Genomic DNA, 16,749 nt, shown 5'->3' with positions numbered 1-16,749 from the left:
CTATGGAACAAACGCTCCCATTTGGCCTGGCGCCTGGAAATTGGCCCCAGATTTTGTACTCTATAACTATAGATTTCCCTTTGTCCTAACTGCTTAGGGCGAAAGATGTAATTCTTAGATCTGAGAGGTCCTGGTTAGTCAGCTAACATTGGAGAAAATGCCAGCGCAGACCAGGCTCCCCGCGTCTCCTTCCACAGCGTACACCAGTTGCCATGACTACCCTGACGCTGTGGCAAGCCAAGAGAGTGCCAGTCGCTGCATTTCTCCCCTCTTTTTCATTTACCAGCCACAGACCTCTAGTTTAATATATCACACTAAGGAATGCAGCACACGAACTCCCCTTTTCCCTTCTTAGATTTTAAATCTCTTTAAATTGATCTTTTTGCCTCTTGGAGATGCCTGGGAGTTTCACAAGCCGTGCCTCCCTTGAGCCATAAATGAACTGATAGTGATGCCTCCTGCAGCTCTTATCTGTTTTATGATCCTGAGAAATTCAAGCCTTGTAACCTTGCTATTGCTAGGGAATGGCTGCGTTTGTGTGTGTGTCCACATGCGTGTGTGCGTGCGCGCGTACATATACTATAAACTGAAAACATTGCATAATGGCAGAAGAATAAAGAGACAGATTTGGAAAAGCACAGAGTGAGAGATTCATTCGCCCTCACATATCCTGAGTCGACCGCTGGCTGTTGCATCCCTTCTGAGCCCTGTGAGGACCTTGGAGCTGGACCCCCAAGGCTCTCATTAAAACGGTTACTAAAATAACGGCAGCTTTGAGTAGGTCCTTACGTCGCTAGCTTATGCTTTAGTCATGAACCCTTAATATTTCAGTTACTTTTCCATTGCAAAACCTTGTGGCCTTCTGGAGCTTTGATTTTTGTTGTTGTTGTTTAAAAAAATCTTTTCTCCCCCAGTTTTCTAAGGCTTTCCACATTTCTCCTGTTTGTTGTCCTTTGTCAAATTGAGAATGAATAAGAGAGGGACATAAACTACACTGAATTTGGAGGAGAAAACAAAGGTTCTAAGTGTTAGAATTTGTGGCATCACCTAGCCAGCCCCAGGGTCCTACAGCCCAACATGCATCGTCAGTACTCAGGCAAATTCCTAGCCAGCCCTAGGGTCCTATTGCTTTACATGTTTTGTCAGTACTCAGGCAAATACCTAGCCAGCCCCAGGGTCCTACAGCCCAACATGCATCGTCAGTACTCAGGCAAATTCCTAGCCAGCCCCAGGGTCCTACAGCCCAACATGCATCGTCAGTACTCAGGCAAATCCCTAGCCAGCCCCAGGTCCTGTGGCCATGCAAGTGTTGTCAGTATTGAAGCAAATGCTTAGCCCAGGGCCCACTTCCCTTTCCAAGGCGGACCTCCACAACCCACCTCTTTTCACCCTCTATCAAAAAAAAAAAAAATTCCACGTGGGTTTGTTCTACATTTTGGTTTGCTCTTACAACCGCAAAACTAACACTAAGTAGGATTGAAGCTGGGCAATCTCTCGAAAGTGTGAGGGATTAAGTTTGGTATCAGTTAATCAACATTTTAAGATACTAAGAAGAACAAAAGTTGATTTTGGATTTTCTGCTTAAACAGGATATGCCATTAGTAGGGACTGAAAAGAGAAGGAAGATGACAGGCGCCAAGTATGGTGCTACTGATAGTGCAGCTTACTTACCAGAAGCGCTCGTCTGGGATCCCTGTCAAAGCCGTGGCACTTCCGGCTGCTGCAGAAAGATCTGCAGTGTTTTGGGTGAACACACTTTAAGGCCTGTATGGATGGCTCTTTAGATTTTGAAATAGGCATGCAATTGGGAACCTGTAGATGGAGTTTTTCCGTTGGGACAGCCAGCTCCCCAAAAACCACACAGAGACTTAATTATGAATGCTTGGCTGACAGGTTACTAACTAGTTCTTTCAACTTAAATAACCCATATTTCTTTTCTATCCTCTACCACATGGTGGTACCTCTTTCAGAATGCCATGTTTGTCTCCTGCTTCCTCTGCATCTGGCTGGTGACTCCGCCCTCTTTCTTTCCAGCATTCTCTCAGTCTGGCTCTCCTGCCTAACCTCTTCTTTCCTACTTATTCCTAGTTATTGGCCAGTTGGCTCTTTATTAAACCAGTGAGAAAAAGACATCTTCACAGTGTACAAGAGAATTCTAACACAACAGGAACAAGAAACCATGTGGGGGCATGTCCAAGGTTCAGCTTCAGAACATACTGAGATATTCTGACAAAAACTGTCTGGGATATTAAAGAGAAAAATGCTTGTCTGTCCTCATATGTGCAAATTCAAGTGGAACTCATAAACTAAAATCCATCATTATTGGAAGAGCTAAGGTACCCAAAAGAGTAAAAGAGACACAAGTACTTTATCTGCGGTATATAAATCTAGTAAAGATGTTTGGTTCATGAGAGAATTGTTTTCAGAGTGGTTTTTTCAAAAACTTTGTTCCAGAGGTTTATCATTTTCAATGTAATGTTCTAACACTTCATGAAGACAGCTCAGGACTTTACTTCCAGACAGCTGTCCAGTGAGGATGATAGAATAAAATGCACATTCTTGCTAATACTTCAATTTTGATTCAACCAGAGCTGCAAATGACTTTTAGGTTTTGGATGGAAACAACTTGAAGAGAGTCTTGTAAAATAGAAGATGAACAGGATAAAAGAGAAAAGGGAATTTTTATATTGTAAAATCTACAATGTGAAAAGTGCATTTTGATTTTATTATTTGTGTTTTTTAAAACTTACCTATTTTTATTTTATGTGCATTGGTGTTTTGTCTGCATGTGTCTATGTAAAGGTGTCAGATCTTGGAGTTACAGACAGTTGTGAGCTGCCATGGGGGTGCTGGGAATTGAATATGTGTCCTCTGGAAGAACAGTCAATGCTCTTAACCACTGAGCCATCTCTCCAGTCCCAAAAGTGCAATTTTTATCTGGGCAAAAAGTTGGGGTAAAGTAAAACAAATAACATTAGCAAATGCATGGGGAAAATCTTTACAAAAAGAACCTGTCTTGACTTTCAAGGGTTAGAAGACGGGGACTGCAGAGAAATTTTTCAGGAAGGTGCAGAGTTAGGAAGCAAGCTGGATGACAGGGTATGGTTAAGTGGAGGCGATAAAGAAAATGGTTGTTCCCCAAGACAAAAGGTGAGATAACCAAGGAAGCTGTCCACAGAGGGAGCTGAAAAGCAGACTGTTGAATTCTACTGTGAAAGACTGGACTACCTTCTGAATGCGGCTGATGCCACACCTGAGTGGCTAAGTGTAGTGCAACACCTGCTCTATGCACTACATGCTATGGTATGGTTCACAAGTCGTGCAAGGGACTGGAGATTGACACACACACACACACACACACACACACACACACAGACAAGGGTAACACCAAGAATTCCCCAGGAATGCCCCAAGAACGCCCACTTTATTGTGTTTCAGGGCAGCTTATATAGGGTCTCCTTGACTAATGGCCACGCCCTAACTCTCAGCTGCAAGGCCACCAGAAACCACTCCCCTGCCTTCAGGAACTCCCGAGGGTCTCTGGCTCAGAGCAGCTACAAAACAAGTTGTTTGCTCAGAGCAGCTGCAAGCATAGGAAAACAAGCTGTTTACTCTGACAGGCAGGGGGTCACAGGAAATTCAGGCTCTGGGGGTCCACAGTCCCCAACAGCAAAGACTGTTTCACACTAAAAGAGATACAACAAAATATAGCTAAAAAAAGAACTAGAGTAAAATGCATAGGAAATGTGGTAGAGTTTTGAAAAACAGGCCTCATAATATTAACGATACTTCCAATATGTCTTCAACTTCTGGTTCTAGTAATGAGATTAAGTAAAGATAACTGTAATTGTATGATGCAAACGTACTGTTAATTGACATCATTTTTTAATCAAACACATTATTTTTCATATCAATGCCCATTTATATATTGGTTTGAAAATAATAAATCTACATTTAAATAAATTATTTCTTTAAGTTTTTATTTATAAACACAAGAATTTGAACAATGAGGAACTATCATCCGAGATTATCTAAATTGTAATGGCTATGCGAAAAGCATTAGCTCCAATTCTACCATGCAGTTGACTAGTAGTTCATTTAGTATGCACCAAGGCCTCAGTTTCATTCTCTAGAATTTAAAAAAAAATGTATGCTACATAAAACATAAACGCTGTTGTATGCATCCCAGGCTGGGAATGAGAGACCTGTGTCAAGAAAAAAAATGAACCAAAAACAATTTAAGCTATAATACCAATAGACCTGCTTAGTAAAACACAAAAAGCAACCAGATGAGCCGGGCAGTGGTGGTGCATGCCTTTAATTCCAGCACGTCTACAGAGTGAGTGTCAGGACAGCCTGTACACAGAGAAACCCTGTCTCGGAAAAAAAGAAAAGGAAAGAAAAGGAAGGAAAAGTGATCAGATGTGGTCTCTGTCCAGTGTTCTGTGCTTTTTAAAGCACAAAAGTGAGATTATATCAAAAATTTTGCAAAAGAAAGGAACCAGCAAATGTAGAAATATGAAAGGCTATAGGTACAGAAACACTTTTCTATTAAAAAAGGAAATGGCTTCCAAACAAGGAATTTGTATGGTGAATTAAGTTTGTCCCTAAAGTAAAGAGTTTAAAAGTTAGAGATCAGGACAAAACTGGAAAGTTAGTATACGTCACAAGAATATAGTTTAACTTTAAACAGACATGAGGTTTGTGTCTTTTACTGCTGTTTGAACAGGGCCTTACTATGTAGACCTTAGGAATCTTACTGGTAGGCCACAGCCTTGAGGTGATACACAGATTAATAGAAATGGGTTAATTCAAGATGTAAGAGCTAGCTAGAAATATGCCTGAGCCATTGGCCAAACAGTGTTGTAATTAATATGGTTTCTGTGTGATTTCGTGTCTGGGTGGCAAGGAAATGATTGAGCAGACTCCGATTTATCAAAAGATAAACACCCCTATGATTTCTATCCCAAGCCCACGTTCTAAAACGTAATGCTTACCTCTGAGTAATTTTGCCCTTCTTATCTCTGCACCATTAATGACCAATGGTTGTATCAAGACCATTATTAGATTCCTTCCTGGGAACCAGTTTTGCAAACCAAAAATATCCTGTCTTTAAAAAGCCTGAGAGCTACTAAGAGTCGTATGATGAAATCATTACTTTTGCATACTAACCTAAAACATTAAAAAAACAAAAAACAAACAAAACTTCATAGGAACGCAGCATCCTAAACAGAACTGTAAACATCTATGCTCACACAGAACAATCTGACCCAGGAAAACAACACCTTGCTTCAACCAAGCAAAAGTTACCTTAGTTAGAACCTGCACAAGGAAAGAGCAGTTTGTCTGAAACGTATCAACGCAAAAGCCCTCAATGAAGACTCATACATACTCGTGTTTCCTGAGAGATATTTATTATAAACCTTTCAAACATTTTCAACAGGGAAAGACACAATTCCTAATTTCTTTAGGATCTGTTTTCTGTTTCTGAGGAACCACAGAAACTTCCACCCAGAAACATGTCTCTAGAGCACTGTGCACCTTTGACAGGGGAAGAAAGTCTCAGTCTCTGGAAAGGTACACTTTAACCACATACCCATTTAACCTGTAAAATGCTGGGCTCACCTGCGGACTCTACCTTAGGACTTCCTATGCCTCTGGTTCCCTTTTTTTCTGAGGTCCCCTTCTATGCCAATGAGCAGTCCTGCCAAACTACTCAGCGGGGTATCACAATGGTAGAACCAGACTGCCTGGGACTTCCCAGCAGGTGCTTTCAAAAAGATGCAACTTAAAATCAGTCTTGTTGACCTTCAGCTGGTCTCCCAGCTGAACAATTAGCCCTTCTTCTTTAACTCAAGGGCCTCAGGAGCCCAAACTCTCCTGTTAAATGTACAAATAAAGAGAGAATTGAAGTCCCTGTATTCCCAAGACTGATGGGACACTAGAATCAGCACAGCACCCAAACCATACTGTAGTCAAACAATATAGCAAGGGCACCCAAAAACAGAATGAAAAGTGGCTCTGAGCAGGTTACTTCAAAGAACTTGAGTTTTTCCTTCTAGAGACTGAACTTTTTAGTTTTAAGCTACTTTTTCACCTCTGAATCTCCCTTAAATTAAGTTTCACTTTTTCTTTATATTAGTTACCAGCAAAATACACCAAATGGGCAAAGAATACCAGCTCTGGATAACAACTTCTGACAACTTTTGCCAAAACTGGGGCAGAAAGAAACCGCACCCCTTCTAGCCAGTGTGAGTTCTCTGGTGACTTGTAAGGCGGGAGCTCCGAGAGAAGCTTTCCCCGCACTGGGAACATTTGTACGGTCTTTCTCCCGTGTGGGTTCTCAGGTGGCGAATCCGGTTGGAACTGTGAGAGAAACTGTCCCCACACTCGTGGCAGGTGTAGGGTTTCTCCCCTGTGTGGATTCTCTGGTGCCTGATCAAGTTGGATCTATGAGAGAAATTTTCCCCGCAAAGGGGACACTTATACGGCTTTTCTCCCGTGTGTGTTCTCTGATGTCGGGTAAGGTGCATGCCCTGCCGGAAACTTTTCCCACAAGTTGAACATTCAAAGAGTTTCTTCTCCGCTCTGTGGGCCCCGGGGTTTGTATGAAAGGGGGTACTGTCATTCATTCCTTGCCCGCACTCGGGGAAAGGGTCGAGTCTCTCTTTCTCGTGGGTTCTCTCGTGAATGACGAGATGTGAGCTGCGAGAGAAACTTTTCCCACACTCGCGGCACCGGTAGGGCCTCTCTCCGGTGTGGATCCTCTGGTGCCGAAGCAGGTTGGAGCTGTGGGCGAAGATCTCCCCGCACTCGGGGCATTTGTAGGGCTTCTCCCCAGTGTGTGTCCTCTGGTGTCTGTGGAGGTTGGAGTTGCAGGAGAAGCTTTTCCCACAAACGTTACACTGGTAGGGCTTCTCACCCGTGTGGGTGCGCTGATGGCGGGTGAGGTGGGTATTCTGACTGAAGCATTTCCCACATTCAAGGCACTTATGGGCTTCCTCTCCCACGTGTGTTCTGTGCAGCGACAGAAAATGTGGGTGCCCACCAAAGACTTCACCACAGTCTACATCCATGCACAGTTTTTCTGCCGCGTGTATTCTCCGGTGCCTGATGAGGTTGGAGTTATTAGAGAAAGTCTTGCCACACAGAGGACACAAATGGAGCTTCTTGGGCGGTTCCTTTGGCTGCGCCAGTCCTCTACAACTTGTGGTTCCCACTAAGGGCTCCTCTATTTTGTCCCCTGGGGGACATTCCCAATGTCCTTCTTCTCTGTCATCAGGTCTTCCCTGCTCAGGACTCCAGGGCACCTCCCTTCTAGCCTGGCCAGGCAGCAGTACTGGAGGATGGGGACTTTCGGGAGAGACAGACGCACCGCTTCTTTCTGAGTTCTCAAATTTTTCTACCCCTAGGAAGAAAGAAAAAAAAAAAAAAAAAACCTCTAGATTATTTTACAATGGAAAAGAGGAATCTCTACAGGCCTTTCATAGGCGAGGCCCCGAGAACAGAGCTTAGCTCAGTTCCCCCGTCCCTGTCTGGAAGGCATGCCGGAGAAACATGTGACGCAGAGACTCCAAGACGCAGGGCTCAGACGAGTCTCAGAACCCTCTGCAGGCCCCCACCCTGCTTTCCAGCTAGCTTAACCCCTCCGGTATGGATCAAGGCTGAGACTAGACAGAGTATACCGAGTAAGTCCAAGAGTTAGGACCTCCTCAAATGTACAGTATCCATTCCTCACGTGCCTTGCTAAGTGTGCAGGAGACAAAGCAGCTGTCCCCAGTGTGCAGCACTGGCCATGTACTGGGACCCCCAAATGTCATACACTGTGGGAGCCCTCTTGAGCCGTCTGTCTTCATGTCTCACCTGGGACTGGGTCTCTGGGGCTCCCGCCTCCCTTGTAGCTCGACACACTAGGGTCCCACAGCTTCCCTCCTTGCTCCGCCTGGGTGCTTAAGACTTCCTGACCAGGAATGCAAGACTCTGTGCACAATGAATGAAACATCACCACAATCTTTACCACGAAGAGAAAACAGTCTTGTTCCCTGCCAGCAGCAGAGAAACCAACTCTAACTCTGACACATATTAGAGTGTCAGACAAACCATTCCCAGTAGTTATGCACAGGAAAAAGAAATCAGAGAAGACTATGGGTCTTTAAATATTTTCAAAGAACCTGAATTTGTTTAATGAGAACATATAACTGTAATTCAAGTAACTATAAAATAAACACGGGATGACCACTTTAGTGAAAGTGTGGCTTTCTAGATAGCGCTAAACTAAACTGTAAAACTCTAGAAGCCGTAAAGTCAGTTTTCTTATAAGTTCTTAGAAGACCATGAGATTAAAACCTGTAAATCTTCCCGGGCTGTGCTTAAAAGAAAAGCAAACAGCTCGCTCGGGCTCCAGCAGGAGCTCATTTCCAACAAACCAGTCTCTGCCGTCAGTTGGCTCAGCAGCGGAAAGGGACGCAAAGCCCAGAGGGGCTCTTGGTGCAGGAACGCGAAAGCGCGGCATGAGCAATGAGTGCGCGCGCAACTCTAACAGCTGTAACCGTGGTGTGTGGAAAACCTGCGGTGTGAGGTCTTCCCGGTGTGTGCTTCAGCACAACCAACCACACTGCACACACAACAAGGCTTATTAGACTGCCTCCAACTTCTTTTTCTCCTGAGACAGGGTTTCTGTGTAGCTCCAGCTGTCCTAAAACTCGCTCTGTAAACCACACAGGCCTCAAATTCACAGAGATCCGACTACCTCTGCCTCTGGAGTGCTGGGATTAAAGTAATGCACCACCACCGCCCAGCACCTCCAACTTTTTACTATGAGAAATTTCATCTACACAGAAAAGCTGAGGAACTATGTAACACTCACATACAGCCCACCTACATTCGGCTAACAGTTTGTCTTATTTTATTGGCATCATTTTTAACCTGTGCACAATTGTTCAACACACACCTTAATTAATGTATTATCTAGCCTACATTGTGTATACACTGTGTATACACTGTTCCAAATTTACAAGCCCCGCCCCTTCCTGGACTTTTACAGGCTAAGAAAGCTAATAAACTGGTGTATTAATGCCAGGGCCCTGGACTTTCTGTCTTTGTAAGACGTCTAGAAATACCAATGGAGCACAGAGGGCATGGATGCCAGATAGAGTAGAGAGCACTGAACATGTGATGTGGGCTGTGGTCACTGGATACGCCTGTGCTGCCCCCAGAAGCTCTCTACAGCTCAGACTCTGCCTTCAGTGCCAGCAACAGACACACGGTCCAAGGATGCCAGTCAGTCTCTCAACTGTGCACGTGGCAGATGTTTCCCTGACCACAGCAGGAGAAACTTCAGAGCCAAAGGGAAGGGGGGGGAAATCTCATGACAAAAGCTCATGGCCAGGAGGAATGTGTGTCCAAGGACCAGGCCACCCTGGTCATACACGTCAGCATCCCAGCCAGAGAGAGAAGATCTTACCTAGAGTGCCCACGTTCTCATAACTATCTCGCACCACGTCCCTTGAGAGAGCTCTCTTACTAGGATCCTGATGGCCCCACTCCTGAGAGATATACACCGCCATGTCCTCGAAGTTCTCAGGCAACTGAAATTACACAAGATCTCCTTTAGCATGACATACAACAAGAACAATTCAAGCAGAGTTACAGTTAAAGGCGGGAAATCAGGAGTGCCAAGGACACATGTCATGGAGGAGGAAGGGTCCCAGGCCTCTAAGTGATGGGTTGAAAAGACATAGAAGCTAGGGGAGGTAACTGATCAGAAAGAAAAGATCCTCCTAATAGTCGAGGGGCACCTCCCACCCCAAAAAGGGAGGAGAAAAGGAGGGTTCTGGGGAGAGGCAATGAGACTTCCACATCACCTGGGACCCAGTCATATCCTTATCTTCCATATTCCCTTCAGGAGGAAAGAGGGAGAGCCAGGGAGCAGATAATGCTGCAGATGACAGAAATCACAATGAGAACAGTAACACTAGATCTTGGCAGCCCACAGATTATTACAATACAATATGCATCCCCGCACCCAGCCTCCACTTTTAGGTTGACATTAAAGAAAAGGTAGCAAAGGTGTAATAATGTTATCTAAAGTAACGGGTGGCCTTACACCCCCGCCAACAGTGCTCTAAACCAGCACATCCCCACATCAATCACCTAACTGTAAACTGCCAGTTCCCTACACAAAGGGGCTTTACTAACAGAGTCCCCTTTTCCTCCCACCCACCCTCACAGAACCCACACCACCACTCTTGGGTTTTTTAAACCACATCTGAGAACCTTAACTTCAGAAACTCTTTCTCCTTGGCACCTCTACTACTTTCTACTAAGGTCAGAGGCAACCCCAAAGCCCCTCCTCCCTCCCACCTGCCCAGATAACTGCCCCTCACCCCTCTCCTTTACAGCCTGGGGGTCCCGTTGGGGGCTGGGGTCTAGCAGCTCCTGCAGCCTGGGGCCAGGGCTTCGCTCAGTCTCCATGGGCTCCAGCTTGAAGCTCGGTGACTCTCCTGCTGTTTCCAGTGGCAAAGGCTCCTCCAAAAGCACTTCTGCTCCCCGCCCTTGGTTTGTGACCTGGGAACCAACCCACATCACCCATCATCACAACGGGGCTGACAGAAACGGAAAGTAGCACAGGATTCTTAGGACAAGCCTTCAGAAGAGAACCACGGACCATCCCTTTGGTCTTCGCCAAGAGGATGCTTAATGCTAAAGGCTTTAGATTGTGTGTGACAGAGAAAACAGGGGAGGAGCAGGAGCAAGAAAAAATGAGGGTCCACTGCCAGCACACACCTCAATATACTCTTCTGAAACCCCTCACTTCTGCTCGCTCGCGCTCTCCCCCTTTTCCTGGGGGCTTCCATTCACTACTAGGTAAGGCGAACTTATCAGGCAGTGACCACAAAGCCTCAGTGTTGGCTGTTTTTCAAAGTTCGGTTAACAGAGATCCAACTCTGCATCGGAGACTTTTGCCTAAGATACACTGGGTATTAACCACTAAGTATAAGCCTGGGGTAGTGGCATGTCTGTGGTAATCCCTGAACTAAGGAGGTTGAAGCAGGAGGATTGCCTTGAGTTTAAGCTTGGGTTTACATAGCTAGGATCTGCCTTTTGAAAGAGCAAAGCAAAGCGTGATGGCACACGCCTGTAACCCTAGAACTCAGAATTTTGGGAAACAAGCTGAAGGATCGCCACTGGTCCAGAGCCAAGCTGAGCTACACAGTGAGTCACAGTCAGCTTGGGCTACATAAGACCCTGTCACAAAAAAAAAAAAAAAAAAAAAAAAACCTCAAAGCAGTGGCAGCAGCGTCAAACAAACTTGACATACTGTTTTTCTGACCCTCAAAACTGCCCCCAGACAATACTTTAGCATCTTCATTTCATCAACAGAAAAAGGGGACCAAACAGATTAAGTAGTCTGCTCAAAGTCGCAAAGTACTAACGACAGGACTAACTATGCGATGCCCACACTATGAAATAAAGTCCTCGTCACTGCCCACTATCGTCATATGGGGAAAATCTGGAAGGAAAATGTTCCAGATAAACCACGAAAATCCCTCTTCCTCATGTAACGTCCACTCAGGGCAATCAAGTATATTCGACTACAAAACTAGACTAGCACAATGTTCCCTTCTTCCCGGTCAAGCTACGGATAAAACAGCTCTTTCTGTCACCTGTTGCCTCAGTTTCCCAAGTTCTCTCTGCATACGCTCCACAAGGGTTACTGCTTCTTCGCCGCTCTCTGGGCGCAGCTCCTGCACCCTGCTCTGAATCTCTTGGGGAAGGATAGTCAGGAACTGCTCCAGCACCAATAGCTCCAGTATCTGCTCCTTGGTGCGCATCTCCGGTCGCAGCCACCCATGGCAAAGCTCCTGAAGCTGGCTCAGGGCCTCTCGGGGACCAGAGGCCTCTTGAAAGCGGAACCGCCGAAAACGCAGGTGGGAGGCCTCTGGGCTGGGCGCTGGGTCCGGCGGGGGTACCTCCTGGCTCCAGGTGCAGTCCTCCTCCAGCTTCACGATCAGGAGCCCTTCCGGCTCCTGGGAGCCCGGGCCAGCAGCCATGGTCATGTCCCCAGAGCGCCTAGGTCTCGAAAGCAGCTACGTCGTCCGCCCAGGTTCCGCACAACGGCCGAGCAAGACTGCAGCAGCCGAGGGGGCCCGGGCTCCAAATCCTGCCCGAAGAACCCAGGTCGAAATCTTGGCCCTAGCCCTGCAGCGTCTCCAACTGACCGGCTTCTCGGGCCCGCACAGAACTTAGCCCTCGGTGCCCGTGGCGGAAGTTCCAGCGCGCGAGTTAGGCGTCATAAGCCAACGGCCGCCGGGCGAGCCGGACTTCCGATTTACGTTTGGCTTCCTCGGTCTCCCATTGGGTCGGGTCTCGCCACGTACTCACTGCCGATCAAGGAGAAGGGAAAATTTGCATTAAAGAGCGGGAGGAGAAAGTGTCCACCTGCGGGCGGGAGGCGGGGCTACAGAGTGGGCGTGGCTGCCTGATGGAAAGCCGTAGGAGTGGGAATCCCAGGGTGGGTCAGATTTTCTTAGGAAGTTTGCCAAAGTTCCTAAGCCACGCTTGAACCAAAATCCAGCTGTGTTAGAGTGTCATGTTGGGGCCCAGAAATGCCGGTCGCAACACCCCAGAGAACTAAAGCCTGAGCACGCCGCTTACGGGGCTCGAGCTGCGCGGCGACTGCCGGGAAATGTAGTCCATAGAACGCCCTTGTTTGTTTCTGCGCCTGCGGTGTGGATCAAGCATCCCACCCCCAAGCCAGCTGAGTTCCGGCTATCAAGTAAATCATTTCTAGGTGCCTGTGCATTAGCCTCCCTTTGAGCGGTGGTCTCTAGTCCTCCAACTTTAGGCAGCTGGTCGACCCAGAAGAACGCCTTAGGTAGGACTTGTTCTCTCGCCATTCTCCCAGCGCAGATCTAATGGCCGAGCTCTGCGAGAGCAAGATCGCCGACTGTAACTGAGGGAAGATGCAAAGGAAACACCAGGGCGGACCCCCTTCTCTTTTGAAGAGAGAACTGCCCAGACCTAAGAATGGCACGTGTCTGTAATAGCTCACGAAGTCCGCAGATCCTAGAAGTGTGTCGCGAAAACCTGTACTCGCTTACTGAAATTGTATGAAATAGGTTTTATTATAAGTCCGGTGATTGTGGCATCGAGAATCAGTTAATAAATCTCTTGCCCAAGATCACACAGCTAGCCTATCGCGAAAGCTTAGACTGTGGAACTAAAAATTTGTTTTGGATAAATAACTCTGTGTAGAATCCTGAGCCCTCGTTTCACCACAGGTACAAAGGCCCACAAGGCTGTCAGGGCAAATGTTTATCCAGACGCTATGTAGCACATCGGCAGGTATAGGTTCATTCAGAAAAACCTTGTTAAGGCTTGTGAGGTTGAGCTAGAGAGATGGTTTATCAGTTAAGACTTAAACTCCCCTTCAGGGGACCTGGGTTCTGTTCCCAGCAATCAAGTGGTGACTCACAGCTTTCTGTAGCTTTAGTTCCAGGGGATCTGACGCCCTCTTGTGGCCTCCCAGGGCACTGGTGCACGCCAGGCATCTCTATGCAGTTGCAGCCCAAACTGAAAGAGGTTAATGACCTAAAAGCTTTGGACAGGAAAGCAGACTTGGCTGATAACACCCGTGGACTGTTGTTAAGATCAATTGCCAACCTGTTTTGGTATTTACTGTAAGCCCCTCCGTCAGCGACCGGGCCCTTCCCCCAAGGACCGCCAACTGCCAGGTTCCACCCATAGAACATTCTAACTGCCCCAACTACTAGACCCTGCCCCCACCAGCACTCGGGAGGCAGAGGCAGGCGGATCTCTGTGAGTTCGAGACCAGACTGGTCTACAGAGCTAGTGCCAGGACAGGCTCCAAAGCCACACAGAAACCCTGTCTTGAAGAAACAACAACAACAACAACAACAAAAGTAAAAAGCCCAACTCTGGACTTGAAATTCTACCAATATAAACACTGGAAAGCTTCACCCTGGAAAGTTCCATCACCCCCTCCCCCCAAAAACTCTATATAACCCTGCCTTCTGCTCAGTTCTGCGATTTCTTACCCAAGCAGAGGCAGCCACTAGAACAAAACTAAGACTTAGTACTGTATGGCAGAACTGAAATTCTGAAAGAGAGCCCAGGAGAGGTTACTGTGAAAATTCAGCCCAGTTGCCATAAGAGTCCAAGAAAGTGTTAGAAAGGTCCGAGAACGTGAAAGTTTAAGTAAGCTGAGGATAACAAGTTCTGAGGGTCTAAGGAAGCTTTGTCCGACGATGTGAAAGTCTAAGCTGAGGATAACAAGTTCTGAGGGTCTAAGGAAGCGTTTCTGAGGATGCGAAGCTTAAGTGAGTCCTGAGGGTCCCAGAAAGTGTTGTGTAAATGAAAGTTCTGAAGGGGAATCTAATTCATCTTTCTTTCCCCTCTTTGCTGTTGTTAAGCCTATATTTAATAGCTGAACCAGACACTTGCATGGTTCACCAGCAGGTTGCCAAAAGGAGATACTCGTCCCTGTAACACCCAAGTTGATTTCTAAAACACCTGTCCCTTATTTCTTTCTCTATGATCAAACTAGAGATCACTGTCGATGTCCAGAGGTAAGCTGCCCTTAGAAATCCTATAGAAGATAAGATCCAACAACTTCAGACAGACCTTCAAGAACATAAGACAGACCTTCAAAACATAAGACAGACCTTCAAAACATAAGACAGACCTTCAAAAACATAAGACAGACCTTCAAAAACATAAGACAGACCTTCAAAAACATAAGAAGCAACCTGATGCCTCCGACCAATGGATCCCTTCCTAACCTTTCTTCTCCTTTTCTTAATCTACTAGTTGTGACCTGCATTATAAACTTCTTGTCTAGATTCCTTCAGCAGCCTATTCAAAAGATTTCTAACCAGACTTTAACTGAAAGACCCTCGAAGAGGACTTTCTCTCAGGAGGAGACCTCCCCACTGCCAAGGAACAGGCCCAGACCATACGGATGCAAATAGCAAGAGGTTTATTGGGTAAACACAGGTACCCGCTGGCGGCAAGTCTTTCGGAGGACTTGCGCGCCTGCCAACTGGAGGGTGGGTTTTTTTTTATAGGGAAGAGCAAAAAGCAAGTTTACAGAAGCAAAAGCGTGGTTATCAGAATGAGGCGGGGGCATGAATGGTTTCCTCTCTCAGCATGGGTGTCAGCAAAAGTCATCCTGTTCCTATCTTATAGATATCCTGTTTTGCAGTCAACCTGCTTTGTTGATGTCCTATCTTATTGATATCCTGCCTTGCAGTCTTCCTATCTCATCCTGCTCTCTCAAGCACATGGGATGTTCTTACGAGAGCAGGCTGGCTGCTGCGGAGGGGGTCTGTAGGGTCTTTCATTTCTCCCTTTTTCTTTTTATTATTGAGTAAAATCTTTTACTCAAAGCAATTACAGAACCTCGGTTTCTTGTTGTGGTAACATGTGATACTGATGGGTCAGTACTAGGGCCTGAATGACTGACAGCCTGTCTTTTATAAACTGGACCAGGCGGTTTAAGATGCAGGGCCCAAACAGGAGTATCAGAAGGAGGATAATCAAGGGACCCATCAAAGAAGACAATAGAGTTGTAAACCAGGGAGACTTATTAAACCATCCTTCAAACCACCCTTGTTGTGATTCAAACAGCTTTTGTCTCTGTCTTAACTTCTCTCTAAGCTTTGTCATATTGTCTCTCACCAACCCAGTGTGGTCCTCATAAAAACAACATTCCTCTTTGAGTGCCGTGCATAACCCTCCCTCTTGCAAAAACAACATGTCTAGCCCCCTCCTGTTTTGTAGGACTACCTCTGAGAGGGAGGTTAATGATTTTTCAAGTGCGCTAACCGATTCTTCCAGTGCCTTGATATCAGTATGCATGGCTGTCTGAAGTTGTCTAAATTGGCTGGTCTCCATAAGAGCTGTGGTCCCTGTGCCTCCCCCCCCCCCCCCCCCCCCCCCGGGTGATGGCAGCCATATCCCGGGAATGGTTCCTGGATCTGAGGGGTTCCAGGACTCTCCCACCAAATCACAAAGGTCGAAGTACAGGGTTGGGAAAGTGTCCGTCATCATCGTTCCCAACAGGGAGGTGGCATTGGCTACTTTTCCTGTCATGAGATTTGTAACCCTCCAGGTTACATTGAAAACCTGGTGTGGGCTATTTTCTTGTGTCGCCATCCCCAGTCTTAGTAGGGCCCATATAATGATCAAAGGGCCCCACGGGTAAGCCTTATCTTTAAGGGGTTTTGAGTGCATTGGATTCTTCATGCTGGGGTCGCAGCGGGCTCCTCTTTCTCAGCTGTATGGGCGGCCTTAACGTGTGAGGCTTGGATCCAGGCTGCAATGCCGCCAACCTTCAGTGCCGTTGGGGTGGTCAGAAGGACAGTGTAAGGGCCTTTTTACTGAGGTTTCAAGTTTTTGGTCTGGTGTCTGCGGACCCAAACAGTATCTCCTATCTGGAAGGGATGCGGTACCACTGGCTGGTTCAGTTGGTCTCGGTAAGCAGCAGCGAGTGGCTTCCAAACCTCTCTTTGCACAATCTGTAACACCTGTAAATGAGCTTCCAGAGAAGGACTGTCAGCAAAATCAGCAATGTTTGAATCAAAGAAATTTATAAATGGGGGAGGTGCTCCATATAGGATTTCAAAAGGTGTCAGTCCATGAGGCCCCAGAGTGTTGCGGGCCCTGTACAGGGCCAGTGGTAAGAGGAGCACCCAGTCTCTAGTGCCAGTTGCAAGCGTTAATTTG

General features: G+C 46.6%; 1 protein-coding gene across 3 annotated transcripts; it reads right to left on the bottom strand.

Annotated features, from left to right (window-relative positions):
* Positions 1–5,392: 5,392 nt before the first annotated feature.
* Positions 5,393–12,296, bottom strand: Znf263 (zinc finger protein 263). 3 transcript variants are annotated; one of them, XM_050123910.1, is made up of 6 exons: positions 11,667–12,295; positions 10,386–10,566; positions 9,864–9,937; positions 9,464–9,587; positions 7,864–7,980; positions 5,393–7,408 (listed from the first exon to the last, which is right to left on the bottom strand). In XM_050123910.1, exons 1-6 carry the CDS (start codon positions 12,057–12,059, stop codon positions 6,243–6,245), a joined length of 2,055 nt encoding a protein of 684 aa, XP_049979867.1. In that variant the 5' UTR covers positions 12,060–12,295; the 3' UTR covers positions 5,393–6,242. The 3 variants fall into 3 exon arrangements, with proteins under 3 accessions (XP_049979867.1, XP_049979937.1, XP_049980017.1); XM_050123980.1 differs by lacking the exon at positions 7,864–7,980 and having other exon boundaries at positions 11,667–12,296; XM_050124060.1 differs by lacking the exons at positions 9,864–9,937; positions 10,386–10,566.
* Positions 12,297–16,749: the final 4,453 nt, after the last annotated feature.

This window comes from Alexandromys fortis, unplaced genomic scaffold, assembly GCF_014885135.2.
Source record: "Alexandromys fortis isolate MF-2015 unplaced genomic scaffold, M_Fortis_MF-2015_v1.1 scaffold_29, whole genome shotgun sequence".
Classification (NCBI taxonomy): Eukaryota; Metazoa; Chordata; class Mammalia; order Rodentia; family Cricetidae; genus Alexandromys; species Alexandromys fortis.
This window is presented reverse-complemented; position numbering and strand designations above follow the sequence as displayed.

Excerpts from the sequence above, each read along its gene's own strand:
- Znf263 (XM_050123910.1), bottom strand. The coding sequence starts at position 12,059 with ATGACCATGGCTGCTGGCCCGGGCTCCCAGGAGCCGGAAGGGCTCCTG. Across the intron at positions 9,588-9,863 it reads AGGATATGACTGGGTCCCAG|TTGCCTGAGAACTTCGAGGA; the intron begins GTGATGTGGAAG and ends GTGTAATTTCAG. Across the intron at positions 7,981-9,463 it reads TGAGAACGTGGGCACTCTAG|AGTCTTGCATTCCTGGTCAG; the intron begins GTAAGATCTTCT and ends CATTGTGCACAG.